Consider the following 16,729-nt stretch of genomic DNA (forward strand, 5'->3'; position numbering starts at 1 on the left):
AATAACAAGCTGTACTCTGATGATGCAGTGAGGCAGCTGAGTGTCCTAAACTCACAGCAGCAGTTCACTGAGAGCAGGTTCCCCAACTGGGAAGTGCAAACAGCATGTCTCACATAAATCTCATTTAAAAGTGCCTGGTATTAATTACTGTGGATAAGGCTGTCAAAACATCCTAATGGGGGCATTGGGCTCCCTCGACTCCAGCTGGACTGCTGATAGAGGGAGAACTCAGCAGCTGCAAAGACAGGTAGCTGGCTGAGCGGCTTCATTACTGTGTCTGCATTTTTTTACTGATTTTCTTCATAACTACTCCATGGAGTTCTTCTGTCAAAGGCGCGCTTAAACGATAACCTAACATAATTTCAGCTCCTGGCATACAGCTCCTGCACACAACAGCTTTATGCTTTGCTGATAGCGCCACATTTAATCAGGGTTTATGTATCAAACATGCCACATAAACGGCCCTCAACCACACGCCGGCCTCTACTATGCCTGCAATACTGAATTCACATGTTGTTTATTTCCCTACTAGACACATCAGCCACCTGCCGAGTTGTTATTTATCATGTACAGGTGTGGTGGCCGAGGACATCTGTAACAACAATGTTGGTCACGCAGAAGCAGGCAGCAGCAGCCTGATGTTAAGACTCCCATAGAATAGAATTACTGCCTCAGGGTTGTGTGCCTCTGCAAACCAGTCAAGTTCCAGTTTACATCCATGTTTGTCAAGACCCATTTGATATCTGTAGTGACAACATGGATGCTTCACACACATCTTCAAGCAGATCACAGAAGATGATACAATCACCACAGTTTCAAGGTGGGAACCAAAGATTAGTGTCGCCAACTCAGTATCTGACCAAATATGAAATATGGTCACAATCTCCCCGAGTTAGTTGAATTATGGCCAGCAAAGTGTTTTTGCAGAACGTTAGGATGTCACAGTGAAGTTGACCTTTGACCTTTAGGAAATAAAATGTCATCCCTTCATCATTGTGTGAAATTTTGTCAGAACTTGCATATGAATTCTTGAGTTGTGACCAAAAGCGAAAAATTCCCTCAAAGTGTTCCTGAGATAACGTGTTCATGGGAATGGGACAGACGGATGGACGGACAACCTGACAACATAATGCCTCCAGCCACTGCTACTGCCGGCGTGGATGCATAAAAACGGCTGGCGAGGGATGGGTTAGTGTGCCACAAAATAAAAAAGGCAGTTGACTGTCACAGAGCAGAAAGCAGCCAAAGCTACCGAGCTGCATGGGAGCTCTGCTGGGGAGAGAAAATCTGCTTGAGTGTGGACGGCTCCTGTCCAACTCCAACATGGAGAGTCACAATAAACGGCTGGTAGAAATGAACTGCTGCATTACACAGACAGTGCATGAAAAACTGACAGTCTTTGTAATTTTCTTTAGCACTATCTGCAACCTTTCAGTAGAAAGTACACAAAATATACTATACAACAACACCATTTATACATGTCTGGCCAGAAAATAAACACAAACAGGAGGGTGGGGGAACATAAATCACATTAACATTCCTGCAGATGTTTTCTCAGTTTATTCTATTACATTTCTCTGTGTTATATATCAGACGCATTTAATAACACAGATTAAGTTACGGCTTGTTTCAGCTTCTCTATGGATCTGAGGAATTACCCACCTATAGTACAGGAGTACAGTAAATAATCCAATGAGCCCAAACATACAGCCAGAGTCATAAAGTGCTATTCTCAGTGACAAGGAGAACAAGGAGTCCTGCAACAGATGGTCTGGCCCCTACAGAGTCCTGATCTCAGCATCACAGAGTCAGTCTGGGATTACATGAGGAGACAGAAGACACTGAGACAGACTAAATCCACAGAGGAACTGTGGCAAGTTCTCCCAGATTCTTGGAACAACCTAACTGCTGAGTGCGTGTGACTACGAGAAACACTGACAGCTACAAGACAGAACTCAAATGAAATGGTTTAGTGGAGCACAAATCAACCTATCCACTGAAGAGGCCTAAAACTGGGCCTGTACACGTCCATTTAGTTAATCTATCTGCTCCCTAGTGGCCGTTAAGAGGTATGGTAATGCCTCCAGCATTTAATAAAATCCGAAACTTACTGTGTATTACTTCAGTCTTGTGCACAAGACAAGTCTGAACATCTAAAAGGTTTATTTTTTCCTGTGTTATGTCTTGAAAAACAAATCTTGTTTTAACCACAAACTTGCCAAACTGAAAAAAACCTCACATTATATCACTGTGTGCATGTGTCTTCACTGTGATTGTGTGTTTGTGAGTATTTAGGTTGGGCCCATTCCAAGCCAAGACTCTTTGACGAGCTAGAAACCTTTTAAACAAAAGTGATTAAAACTTGCACAAATCCAGAATTGATTGGCCTGGATCCCCAGCGGAGTGAGTCCAGAGAACAAGCTTCATTTTGGTGACGGCAGTCATCCAGCACAATAAACTCAACCGAGACCTTCGCGGGACAAATCGATGGTTTCATTATCAACTTAATTACCTGATACCGTGATATCCTCTACACTGCTGTCATCGTTGTCTCTTGCTGTTTTAATGACAGCCTGAGAGATACTGGCCATATTTGAGAGAGGTTTAAAATTACTGTAAGCAATATCACAGTCAAACTAAACTGCATGCAAACAACTGCCTCTAAATCCTCTGTTGTTAAAACTGAATTGTCTTTAACTGATGTGTATAATTTAAAGAAAATAGTTTTTTTTTTTTTTTTTTAAAAAAGCAGATATTTCAGTAGGTGCACCATCAGCTGATTTACATATCAAACATCTCAGAAAATGCTGGGTGCCGTTCTCTGCTGGTGGGGAGCTCCATAATCTAGATAAGAGGTTTGTGTTGACCTTCCCTGCCCCGGACTGTCAAGGCGACAGATCATTACCATCTCTACTAATGAATTTAAGAGGAGAAAAAATGGCGCACAGACCGGTAAAGCGCACATTAATCTTGGAGCCTCGAAGCAGGAGGTCTATTAGCAGCATCACTGCCACAGCCACAGCCAGAAAGAACATGCAGTAATGTGGTGTTTGGTTTGAAAAATGTCAGCATGTTTGCTGGTATATACATATATTTTTGTTCACCTATAGAAAAGCCCGGTTTCAGCCCTTTGAGTTTTTATGCAAAAACCAAACCTTGTTTCAAACTTTCCGTAAATGCACTGACTTTAGCACACCCTAATAAAACATGACACATAGTAAATTGTAAACTGTAGTACTATCTCACAGGCAGTCCTCTCTCAGTAGCTCTTGGCAGCACAAGATGGAAAAGTTACTATAATTATTTTCCAACTTAAGGGGACTTTTGCTTCCTCCACCCCACGACGGAGCCAGTAAGCACATCTGAATATTAATGGAACAGTTGCCTTGAACAGCAGGCGTTTGTCAGGAACTTGGATCAGATTCATCACTTTAACCTGCTCTGCTCCGCTCAGGGACGGATGATGAGTTCCCACCACACGGCAGCTGGCTTCAGCCTCACAACTCACATTTGAGTGGTTCAAAAGGATGTGAACACGAGTTTAAAGTGAAAGTATGGAAAAGGAAAATCAATGCCAGCATGTATAATTATCACAAACTATTTTTTATTTTGACTTTTAATGGATGCTGTCTTCTTTAAAAGTAACGGTAAATGATTTCATCCATTTTCTACTCTATCCCTGATTCACATAATAATACATCAGCACAACCCATTTTTCACTAAGCCCTAATCGTTTGTTGTGACACATGTGGACATCCAACATCAAATGGAAATTTGAGAGGTTTATTCATTACTAAACCTTTACATTATATTGACAGGTAAGACTAATTCTGCAGTCAATAAATACCTTCTTGATGAATATGATAATTTGACTGTTTGCTGAGCCCTACCCCCCTTAGGTAGCTGTAGCTTCATTTTCATTCCATCAGGGCATACATGGTGTTTACACTGGGGCAGATTTACAGCTCAAAAGCCTCAGTAATTTTGGAAATTCACTTCCTGTATTTCAGACATTGGTGAACAGTGAACAGTTATTTCTTTTCTACCAACAACCGTTGATTTTGCCCTTTGAAATGTTGCAGCTTACATTAGAGCAGACTAACACAGTGTTCAATCCATTCCTTACACATCTGCTCTTGTGTTTTCAGTTTTTGGAGGGCTGAAAAAAAATATGCCACCATCCTTCAAACTCTTTAAATGCTGAGTACTGCTTCAACATGTGGAGAAATCCAAAGCTTCACAGACCTGCCGTGCCAAGTTACGCTTGCCAAGCTCTGATTGGACGATTGTAGTTCGGATAAGGGGCTCAGCAAGCAGTCGATTGCAGTGTTGTATAACAGTATCTGCAACCGGCTCAAGTCTTTGTTTTCTCAGCAGTTCTTTTACAGTATTTTCCCGCTGGAACACCACACACAGCGAATGGGAATGTGGGAAAAACACAGCGATAGTAAACACCCTGGCCTGTGAGGATCTCAGCTTCATCAACATTTACATATATGTCGCACTCTACTGTCAACAGACTGTAAAACGATTAGACCAAGGTACTCAGTAATGCTAACAACCATTAAGGCTGACTGATGGTACTGTGGAGTTGGATGCACCCTGCACATGCCTGGGTGGTTTATGTTTATCCATAAGGGACATACAGTCCACAGGGTCTTACAGCACCTCTGTGTTTTGGTGTGACTCGTTGGCCTGAATAACCCAAATGCATGTGGAAAATGTATTTTTTCTTTACACCACATGGTGCGCTGGAGCACTGTCATGATGAAACTGCCTGTTGCCCCTAAGTGGACATTCACATGTAACTTTTTTGTGCATCCATGTACCTTTCTCAGAGCATGTCTTGGAATGAAATCACTGTCAAACAACATCTCTACCTGTCAGTAGCCATTACGCATTCTGTCCACTCACGCCTCTCAAGCTTTGCACCTGATTGCATCTGCATACTGCCTGACATCATGATTTATCAGCAGAATTAATTCACTTAAACTGAACAACACCAATTTCCTACATAATCCATACAGTACAATGATTTTATATGGAAGATTCTACACTCCATCACTGAATAATGAAACATGCCAGCAAACCTTCCTGCCTGTCACCCTCTTTGTAATTTTTGCTGCTTTGAAATGAGCTGCATTCAGACGTGCCACTGAAAAAGGCTGTCTTTCATTACCAGTCAAGGCCCGTGGATGCAGGATATCTTCTGTGAACGCCCATTTGGGAAGATTAACTACAGGAATATGCTTTAGTGTCTGATAACGGGAGAGTCATATCACATTGCCCAAGGTGGTTTCTGGGGCAACAACGTGGCCATCAATCAGCTGGGTGTAATCTCACTAGAAATCGTTGTCAGCATGCAAATTAGTGTCACATTTCACACACTGCCTGTGTGTACACGCCTGAAAAATTGAAAAATGTCTGATAAATAACACTGTAAAACTGGATCTATGTGTGTGTGTGATATGTGTGGACGCTTTCCGCAGAGATATTACATCAAACTGGAACTTGATTAAGCGAAAAGAAAAGTGAACGCATGTTATATCGAAAAGAAAACACAGAAATCGACCTTGGTTTCAATGGTCAGTCAACATACAACGGTGCAAAAGCATGACACCCTTTGTACAAGCACTTCCATCTAAAAAACCTTATGGACTTTAAGTTAAAGCAACAATTACCATTTACTCCAGTGCAAAATTCTTTATCTTGTATTGTGAAACACACACATTTTGATTTTGGTTGCTGCTTGCAGCTGGAAAACAGAATCATGTCCTTGATCACTTTGACTTGCAGGCTGTAGTGCCACAAATGTCTGTGTGTAGGGTTGGTATCTGAGTGATGGATGACAGGGAGATCCCAGGTCTTTCATTTTTCAATCTTGCAAGATGCATCCAGCAAATTACTGCACCAAGCCAACAGATAACCCCCCCTAAAACTAAACTGAGCATTCTTACACTTCAGTTTTTGTACATTAATTATGGTTGTTAGATTTAGAGGTGCTGGTACGCAAAGGACAAAGTCAGGCTAACTGTTTCCCTCTGTTTCCAGGCTTTATCCTAATCTAAGCTAACTGAAAGCTGGCAGTAGCTTCATATTTACTGAAGATAAACTTATTTCCCAAATTCCTGTGCACCCAAACCAACCATGGGCTGAAACGATTAACTATAACATGTTGCATTTATAAAGAAGACTCAACACAACAGTTAATTAATCAATGCTTTCTTTTATACCATCCTACATTTAACGTTGTTTTTAACATGGCATGAACCAGCTTTTGTTTTCTGCATCACGTCCAGTGTATGCATACGCAAACTCCACCACTAGCAAAGAAAACCATTATAGAAAGAGGCAATTACAGACCACAAACACACTGAATGACTAATACTGGAAAAAAAAACGGTCATAAATAGTATCGAAGATGAGGTTTGGCATAATGAAAATCTTAAAGAGTAGCCTTTAACTTTAAACTCCAGAGTGCTGGTGCCACAGTGCACTCATTAAGACATATATTAACTTTATCATTAAGAGAAAAGTTAATGAGGCTATACGGTTTATCCCTGAGGCATCCGCGTTCTGAGGAATATCATGCAACAGACAGCACACTTGTACGCACTGCAGGTCTGTATCTGTACACCAAACCAGGTTACACTAAAGGACAAGGCTGAGTAGGCTGTTTTCAGCACTGCACCTGCACATATGTCCCACTTTCTGCTGTTGTCTACAGCTTGCTGCTCATTTTAGATCGTACTGTCTCCGGAGGCACAAAACCCATTAAGTAAAACTAATACAAACAGGCAGCAAGGTGAGGTTCAGCAGTAGTGAAATATCAGAAAGAATTATGCTTTTGTTAAACTTTAATGACAGTTCATGTTTTGAATTAAGGTGAAGAGATGGTTGATGGCTTTACTGATCCCTTCATCTCTCTGATTCTCTGCTATTTTTCCACAAAACTCTTTATTATTACTGGCTGACAGTTCACGGCATTGGCCTTGTGCTCTTTATCCATCTGTATTAATGTGCCATTGTGTCCACAGATGTTTTGGCTACACAGAATGGATCTGTGTTTGCATGCCTCCTGAGGATGATTTACAAAGCATTGATTTGGAAGCTCACAGAGTGGAGCACAATAAAATTGTTGTTTATGTTCAGGCGGAGAGTGTTCATTGTCAAGGGGAGCAGCATCTTGTTTTAGGGCAATGTAGAGCACCATGGGAGTTAACACGACAAATCATCTCGCTTTAACTGCCAGGGACGCAGGGACAGATGAGGCTTGTGAGATCAGTTATACACCAGCTTTTTGCAATAAGTCAATAAAATTGCCTCCACCAGTTATATGAAAATGGGACGTGGCAGGGCCACGCTATACATTTCAATAAAGATTGGAGATTGGAAATGCAGTGAGACAAGGACAGAGCTTGGAAAACAATATGTAAAGTCACGGCCAAGCCAACAGAGTGCCAAGCAATCAGGCCAAATAGGGCTAAATGACTGCCTGAGTACAAATGATTATACGCAGCACATATAGAGGGGCTTAAATTCACATTTAAAGGTGGTAATGAAAATCTCTGCGTTATTGTATTGTCAATTTAAAGGCATTTAGTGACACAAAATCTGGTCTTAACACAATTTTGTCTAGGTAATAAAAACATACATCACAACCTCTTCAAATGTTTTGAATTAAAAAAATAAATCGCCTGTAGCCTAAAATAAGAAAACCATTTAATTCTTAAAGCACAGAAATGAACAAAATCTGGACAAAAAAAGGCTGCTACTTTATATTAAACTGGGAAAGTTAAACTCCTTGATCGTGCACCACCCCTTAAAATTGGGAGGTTCCAAGCGTGCTGCGGATTAAGTGATCACACTCAAGGCATGCACAAAGCCAACATGCTTTCACCTGAAATTAAGTGAAGTGATTCTAATTAAAGGATTTCACTCAACGGTTTCTTTGTTACTTAGCGTATGTCAGTGTGCAGGGACACACATGGGCAACCAGGAGCTAACATAAGGTCTTCAAGAGCTCACTGCTGAAAGCCTTAGCTTAGCAGAGGGATATAAAAAGGATTTCAAAGACCTAGATATTCCCTGGAACACACTTATACGGGACTATAATGAAGAAGAGGAAGAATTATGGAATTACCAAAAATGCTTCCACAGAACAAGTCTAAGTAGAAAGGGTTTTTTCCCAGCTTTCTAAAGAGCCCTTGCGTTTCCTTAAAAAGACGCCTGGGGTCCATTGCAGAGGACGAGGGTGCAACAAGATGATGCAATTAAAAGAGCGCCAGCCACATCTCCACCAGTCATGACAGAGAGGAGAAATAGCAGCTCAAAACACTAAAATACTGTAGTGAGGTCAGGTTCTCAAATAGGAAAAGGGTAGAGAAAAGGTCTGACACTGAACAGTGTGTTAATTGGTAGCAACAGGTTCATCATCAGGAGCAAATCTCTCCAAAACAACCAAGGTTGAATGGCTGGGGAAATAAATGCAGATCAGTGTCCTGGAATAATATATTCAGTGCGCGTTCTCATTGACAATCTATGGACTGACATGTTGACGTGTTGAAAAAGTGACACATCCAGGAAGACTGTGAATAATTGTCTTAAAAGTCTGTCACACTGGATAACTGTCACTTTTAACAGCTCATTATGTATCATATTGCTCAAGTCTTTTTTTGTACTGATACAAATGAAGAATCCAGTCACTGCGTTAACTGCTGTATTACTTATCATGATCCATAATCCTGTTAGAGCAGTTCAACTTTTACAAGCGAGTACATACATTTTTGTGGGCCCACAAATACCGATACTGCAGAAGGCTCTTTATATTTCATTTTTCGACATTTTCTAAAACAACGCTGGTGAAAAATTTTCTGCAGAGCAGAGAAAACAAGCAGAATAAACATATGAAGGCTTATGGCTATTTGTATACATCTCTCTGGATATCTGACCAAGGCCATTCAACACATAAGTTTGCCCTGAGCGCTCTTGCGTGGGTTTAGGATATATAAGGATAAACAGTGTGACTGCAGCAGTAGAAAGTGGCCTTTCTTTTTCATCTGGATTTCCAGTGAGAGTACATACAACACAAAGGATCTTTGTTCTTTATTTTCATATTCCCTTTCATGCAAAAGGAAAACAACATGGGGTCAAAATGGCTAAAATTATGGTTTATTTAGAGTAACTGAGGTCCTGCTATCTTACACGATGAGGTGGAAAGTCCCACTGTGCCTCTGTTAGACTGTAGAACGATGCTAGACTGTCACTTTATGAAGAAAACTGCAGCCTATAAACTGTTGTAATCCTTTTTTTTGCTGCTACAGTCAGTTAGCAGTCTGCAGTTACTCTAAAAAAAATCTTCCATTTAAAAAATGCTTCACAGACTTAAAACTAAACTCTTTATAATGCAAACATTCGCCATAAAGAAATCATTAATTTAATGCTTTTGCCATTTCAGTTGCCTCATTATGCACTAACTCACTTTGCTGAGTGAGGAGTGGGACTCTTGCATTGAAGATCATGAACTCTTTCATCCAGCAGAGGGCAAACTTAAACCTGACCTGCAGCCCTCCGCTCCAGCACATCACAACATTCCAATATTTTACTGAAACTCGTCTTTGTTAAAAAGGCTCATTTGCATTACGTGTCCGTAAACGTGGTACAAGAAGTGGTACAATCCATTGTGACAGGCTGTGACAGCATCAGATACTTTGGATGCAGCAATTTCACTCTGGTTTGATGGGTACTGATGCCTCTGGGGACACATAGTGGATGTGCTTGTGATTTTAGATATGGCTCAAGTGTCTATCTTCCAACCAGCAGTGGCTGTTTACTGTTGTGGCGCCATTTGTCTCATTGGGCCTTGTTGACTGCGTGTGATACACCACCAGATGGGCTGTCATGACCCAAGCATTTTGCAGAGCCAACCGCTCACTCAAAAGGCCAAGGAGGTCTCGGTGACTCATGCAATTACACTCCCTGTGGTGTCAATCATCCCCGCGAAAACACAGAGATGCGGCCATGTTGTTGCAGCCAAATAATACCAACAGAGCATTCAACTTTGAATGTGTTGCATGTAAGTAGGATGCTGTTTTTTTTTTTTTTTCATGCTTTCCCCAGGCTAGCATACTGTGATAAAGCTCCTGTTTCCTCAAGGATTTCCTCTGTAGTATGAACTCAAGCAGGGAGAGCAGCACCTGATGATTAAGTGCGCACACCAGTAGGTTATTACAAACAGAAATGCCACCTCAGCAAAATTAGCAATCTGCAACACAAGAAAAAACACTTCACCTACTGGTGTTAAAAGTGAGAAAATCTCTGCATGTGTGTTGCATTATTCATTTAACAGGGGTAGAACTCTCAGATGTGCCTCCAAATGTAATTTCATTGTGTACACTCTAAACAAGTTCCCATACAAATACAGAGAGGCAGAAGTTGTATTTTCCAGACATAGAGTCAAGACAGTCTTGGTTACATCGATGCCAGACGGCAGCTTTAATGTGGAGATCAGCGTGAAAGAGCAACTTTAAAAGCAAAAGGTACTGCAAAGGCTGATCTGTATAGCATGAATGAGTTCAGCTCGACCAATGCCATGGCACATCCTCCAGAGTCATCAGGATGAGAAAAAGATTACTACTGCTAACTACAGTACACTATCGAGTACAGAAATTCAATGTGTACAGATGATTGAGACAGGCATTCTCCTGCCATTTTACCAAGGGTGCAAAAAAAGAAAAAAAAAAAAAAAATCAATGATCATTTCCATAGACTCCAGTGTGGGAGTCGGAGTGATAACTGTGCATTACAATGGGCCCGCAGTGTAATGAGAGCAGGGATCAATACTTGGCACATTCGTGCTGGTGTTTGCCCCGTTGTTGGCCAACAAAGTCGTGGTAATTAAGAAGTCTACCCTCAATCCAAATACCTCTTGGATTAGCTCCTATGTTCCTTGAAATATCCGTTCAGCACTTTTGCTCTCTGAATAACTGGGTGCCTTGGTTATTGAGTGTTTCCCGCAGGTTGGGAATTTACTTGTGGTGGTGGGTGGCATGGCGTGTGACCCATGTGCACGCAGAGACTCGTGCGGTTTAAAAGGGGAGAGTGTAATCCAGGTTATTCTCTGTAGCTACACTTTACACATGTTGCCTTGGGCTGTAACTTCCTCCAAAAATCAAGTACAAATGATTCTCAAATGAATTCAGATGCTTTGATGTAATGATTGTCCACTCAGGAAAGATTTGCTTGCTAGCGTCCTCCATTTTCATGGAGAACAATATAACATAACTAGCTTAGTTTACTGATACTGTAGGTCAAGAGGGCATGCTATAGGTCAAGGTCAAGCCAAACTATTTCAAACGGTCTCTTACGCTTACAGTCTGAATATGAACAGTTTCCCCCACGTTCGAACAAATGTTCAAATTCTGAATAAAAAGTGACAGCACTAATGCGCTTGAATGCCTCACAAACTAGCCTGATTTTATTCACCTGGGTGGTTCGACCTGGGCAAGCTGCCCAGGTAGAGCCTACGTATGGGAAGTAAGTAAGTTTGTTTGTTTTTTAGTTTAAAAACACACTCACAGAAATTCATATAGTAATGAGAAAAATAAGCCTCAAAGAATCTCAAATTAGCTGACAGGATAAAAGCTAAATGAACAATTTTAGTGAAGTGATCAATGTACACTGGGGCAGCAGTAGTTAATAAATATTCATTATAAAGAACCATTTAGTTTTGTTTTTTCCTTGTCTCAACTGAATCACACAAATTAAAGTTTCATATTCTCATTACGAAACTGTAATCAGAAGAATTGAGGGATTTTCTGGGCTTTGTAGATGCAGAGATTAACAAAGTTCTGAAACTTGGGGAGCTAATTGGGATTTAGTGTGCACACACATAACTACAGGGCTGTCAAGGGCCAAGATAATCAAACAAGCCTGCTGTGACCGAGAAAAGACAAAGAAAGCAGCTTGAATTGTAAAGCATGAAAGTTTAGCTCTGAATTTATCTCAGAGCAGTGGGAATCTAACAAACTGCAAAAATCCAACATTTACTAAACGTTAACTAAAGCTCCAATCTGAACAGAACAAATAGTCTGCTTCCTGCATATTATCAATGAAAGCCTGTTAATGCTTGATCAAGCTCAACCAAATAAGAGAAAGCAAAGAATTACAGCAGTGGAATAACAGTGAAGTAAATCATGAAGTCAAACTGCTAGTGGCAAGAAGATATCTGCAGTAACCGAGCAGAATAACTGGACTGTTATTTCAATGTGTCACTCAAACTGGACGTTGAACCAAATATAATGATAAATAATTGTTTCAAAATAATGTGCTTTCAAAAATGTATTCCACTATGTCAAAGCAAGACTCTTGCAGTGCCACACTGCCATCTAGTGGCACCTTAAAATTAAGACAATATTTTCATCATGCACTAACTGCAACCATCATCTTCTCTTGCTCATTAAGATCTTTGAAAACAGTCAGTGAAGACAAAAGATAAATTAGTATATATAAAGAGGTAATAGTGCATTGAAATGGAGTTAAACATCAACCTTTTATCCTGCATGAACCATCACTGCAACAGCTAATCTGGTTCTCCCTGTGTTACCCTGTGTGGACTGCACTAAATATGCCTGTTTACTAATTACTAATGTAAATGCTTAATATGAACTATTATATAATCTAAAGTAACACAACTCGAAGAACCTGATAGTAATTTGCCACCTAACTCTCACCAAGGGAGGCAACGTGTTGTCTTTTTAATATGAGAGTTAAAGATGAAAGACAACTCACCCGCTGAGTGCACTGCATGGACTTAATGGGAAAGTTCCATTCTATGTGCTTACAGTCAATATTAGTGCTGCAACAAATGGTAATTAGCCAGTTACTGTCTTAATTAACCTATAAATTGTCAGAAAACTGAGAAAAATGTGGAGGTGATGTTTTAAAATGTCTTATTTCATCAAAACAGCTGTTCAATCCAAAAGTATTCCGTTCACAGTGATGTAAAATAAGCAAATATTCACATCTGAAAAGATGAAACTAGAGAATGTTTGACAATTTTCTTAAAAAAAAGATATAAATGATTAATTGCTTTGTCTAATTGTTACAGCTCTTCTAGACGTCATCAGTTTGTCAAGTTATTCTGTCATTAAATTTCTTCTTTATATATTTACCACCGCTCCTTCAAACAGCCTCATCTCTACCATTGCCAATAACTTCCTACGTTTCCCAGAGGTCCTTTCAGCAGCCCCCAGAAAAGGCAGGTCCCCTCTGTGCTGACGGTGTGAAGGTAGATTGAGAGATAATGTGAAAAGCGAGCACAGCGGAAACAGTGTGATGATTAAAATTACTAAAAAGCCAAGCTAAAGCAGAGCAGCTACAGTAGCTCCCATATGTTGCTGCACTGCATGATGGGTTATAGATGCTTCCGTCAGTGGACATACTAGCCCGTCTGCATCTCCAACGATTCTCCCTGAGCCTTTAAAAAAAGCCGGTGATCTCTGATAAGAAGGATAAGACATACTGTCGGTGCTGCAGATAACAGAATCAACGTCCTATAAAGCTGTACTGAAAATATCTCATTGTGACATCTCACTGCGCTGCCTCCATTTAGCCATATTGAAGTGACAAAAATACACCACCAAACAACAACATGGGTGCAGGAATGCTGGTTAAAGTCTCATTCCAAATGTTTCAGGGTCGGTTTTTCTCAACAACAACCTACAGTAATCTCAGGACACAGCACATTTGCTCTCCTCTCACTTCAGGTGTTTTACTGTATAAACCCGTCAAAGCTTGTCACGAGCTGATGACCATGACCATGTGTGGCTTATCCTGTTGGGAGGCCTGCAGAACACATGCAGGCCTAATCAGAGTGTCATTAATCCACAATGAAATGTCTCCGTGGCTGATTGTCACCATGACTGGAAATAGAAACTCCACAGAGAGAGAAAGGACTCATCAAAGAGAAATTCTCTGCAGCACCAAAGCTTTAAACAGACACAAATACAAAACCCAAACAGTTTGAAACTGCAGACGATCCTGCTGGCGGGCTAAAAGTGGCCACAGGACAGATAATGAAACGGACACTGCTGTCTGGAGACAAAAGTGTCTGGAGAGCTGTGTAGTCTGAATCTATTTCCTCTCAAAGTTGATGTGAAAGTGGAGACGAAACACCTCAGAATTAGAAGAAGCAGTGAGTGAAAGCACAGTGCAAATATTAAAGTATGACCAACAATATTACCCTGCTGAACAAACATGTGGAACATAAGAGATAAGTACAGTAATGTAAAGATGCCAACAGCGAACACAGAAGTCAAACGGAAACAGCAAATATTAAATCTGCATTTCTGACAGCGAAGGGTTCTGTGATGGCAGCGGCTCCCAACCTTTGGTGTCAGCTTTGCTCCCACAGCCCTGTCAGATCAACCCAGACAGCCCTTCATCACCACTCCACCATTCATGTTCGAAATCTGTTCATTTGACTTGATTTTAAAGTGGATGAAATTTAACACCACTGATTATACGAAAGTGGATATTGCAATTTGTTTCCATACATCACACCATGATGTGTTAGTTATGTCAGTCTAATCAAGTTTGTACTACCACCACTTGGCTGAACACTTCAACCACTGATAGCTTGCTATTTCAGCTATTTTCCATTACATTTACCTATTTGAACCGTTTATTCATTACCTTCAGCCAGGCCCATTATAGCCAGTTATTCATCACTGGAAATCACTTTATTACGGGATTAAAATCTTTATGGTTCCCTTCTGGCTATAAAACTAAAATCTATTCTTTTTCATAAAAGACATAATACAGCTCATCTTTTGAAATTTTTCTCACAAATTAATGCTACATTTTACGCATTAATAAACAGCCATATGCAAACAACGACACATGATTGAGCAATGATGGATTTTACAGGATCTCTGCATGATTTTAATTCATGACCACAAGTGCTGTATTACGAAGCCGTCGGATACCCAGTTTGAACTGTTATGCCCTGGATCATTCACACAGAGAGAAAGCCTGTCAGTGTCAATTAAACTGAGAGTGTTCACCAACACAATGCAACAGTGTGTTAATTCATGTCTACGCCCATCAGAGCTCATTTACCACGTCATGCTATACGCCTCTATGAGTGAAGCACCTCCACCTCCAATCAATTCACATCAACTCCAAATATTTGTAGCTGTAAAATCAATATTTGTAAACACTGGGAAATCAGCAGTGGATATTCCACGTGTCATAGCTGCTGGTGATAAATAAGCTTTCATACTTCATCTCCAGTGATCGTGAATGTTGACACAACCAGATGTGTTGGGAATGAGAGCAGCCCACCCCCTCCACACACACACACACACACACACACACACACACACACACACACACACACACACACACACACACACAGGCACCAGAGCCTGCTGTAGGTTTCACTGCAAAGACTCTATCATGCAGTCTCCTTTCCTTCCACATCCTCCAGCCTGTCTCCCCCAACCTTCCTTTCATCCTCTCTCTCTCCACCTCCACTCTCCCACTCTCATCCTCAACCCCCCTCTCCACCACTCTTCTCCCTGTTGGCTACAGTACATCCACACAGCAGAAGCAGCAGCAGCAGCCCTGTAATATGGGTCACAGCCTTGGTAAAACAGTGGTGGTGCTACAAGAGGCTACACAATATAAGGTCACAGCAATCTATATATCGCACAGACGCGCAATAATAACCCAACATGCTGAAAACAACATCTGGACAGCTTTTCCCAAAGCCTGCAAACACCCAGTATCACTGCCATGCTCCCTGAAGAGCTGCGTCCTGCCTGGGCTGACGAAACAGCGTGATTGGTCCAAATCTCAACTTCTCTGAGTGAGACTTACCTTTCCTCCTTTGGAACATCTCCGATACGCATTTGTGGCTCCTGCGGTTTGGTTCATGGCGCAAACTTCTGAAAGACAATGAAACAAAAGTAGTGGCCAAGCTCAAAGTTTGAGTCAAATTTCGAGCGGGCGATAACGTGAAGCTGATGAGTGTTTGGTTTACCTGGTGTGTCGGATCGCCCACGCTGTCGCTCCTCGTTATCGTAGCTTGCAAAAAAAAGCTTGTTTGCGCTCAGAGAGACATTTAATTGCTTGATTTTTTTTCCCCCCACAGATGTAGTCCAGAAAATTAAAGGAGATTTCCCGTCTGTTGTTCGAAAGTGCTGATGACTGTCACGAAGTCAAATGTAAATCCGCGGAGAAGTTTCCCACCAAAATCTGCTCGTAAAACTGGCTCTTTTGAATCCACTTGCTGTATTTTGTGACTTTAATTCATCTCCAAGGTGCACTTCCTAGACGATTTCCAACAGAACTCTAACCTGCACACACCGACCGAGCTGTATGTTTGTGTGTGTGTGTTGTGTGTGTGCTGTGGGTGTGTGTTTGAACGCAGGAATTGCGCAAGCGCCTCCCCTCTGACAGCTTGAGTACACGTGGTTGAAGAAGGAGCCTGTCAACGTCTCACGCCCACTCCAGAGCAGAAAACAGCAGCAGGGACTGCAGGGTACACCATAATCATGCTTCGTGTGGAAACGCATAATACTAGACTGTGCGCATCTGTTTATTAACAACAACAACAACAACAACAACAACAACAACAACAACAACAAAGCAGTGATCATGTTTCCAGTGCTGACACCGGATGTTTGTGTTGCATGTTTCTCTTTGTCATTTTCCTACTTTTCTG

At 41.2% G+C, this 16,729-nt stretch overlaps 1 protein-coding gene across 1 annotated transcript in view; it reads right to left on the bottom strand.

Annotated features, from left to right (window-relative positions):
- Nucleotides 1-16,374, bottom strand: part of dpp6a (dipeptidyl-peptidase 6a) — a 232,245-nt gene extending 215,871 nt beyond the window's left edge. The window contains exons 1-2 of the mRNA XM_041065383.1: nucleotides 16,046-16,374; nucleotides 15,883-15,950 (exon numbers count right to left, since the gene is read on the bottom strand). Of these exons, the coding sequence (XP_040921317.1) occupies nucleotides 15,883-15,939 (57 nt within the window). The 5' untranslated portion in view covers nucleotides 15,940-15,950; nucleotides 16,046-16,374. The remainder of the gene's footprint in view (nucleotides 1-15,882; nucleotides 15,951-16,045) is intronic.
- Nucleotides 16,375-16,729: the final 355 nt, after the last annotated feature.

This window comes from Toxotes jaculatrix, chromosome 20 (genome assembly GCF_017976425.1).
Source record: "Toxotes jaculatrix isolate fToxJac2 chromosome 20, fToxJac2.pri, whole genome shotgun sequence".
Classification (NCBI taxonomy): Eukaryota; Metazoa; Chordata; class Actinopteri; family Toxotidae; genus Toxotes; species Toxotes jaculatrix.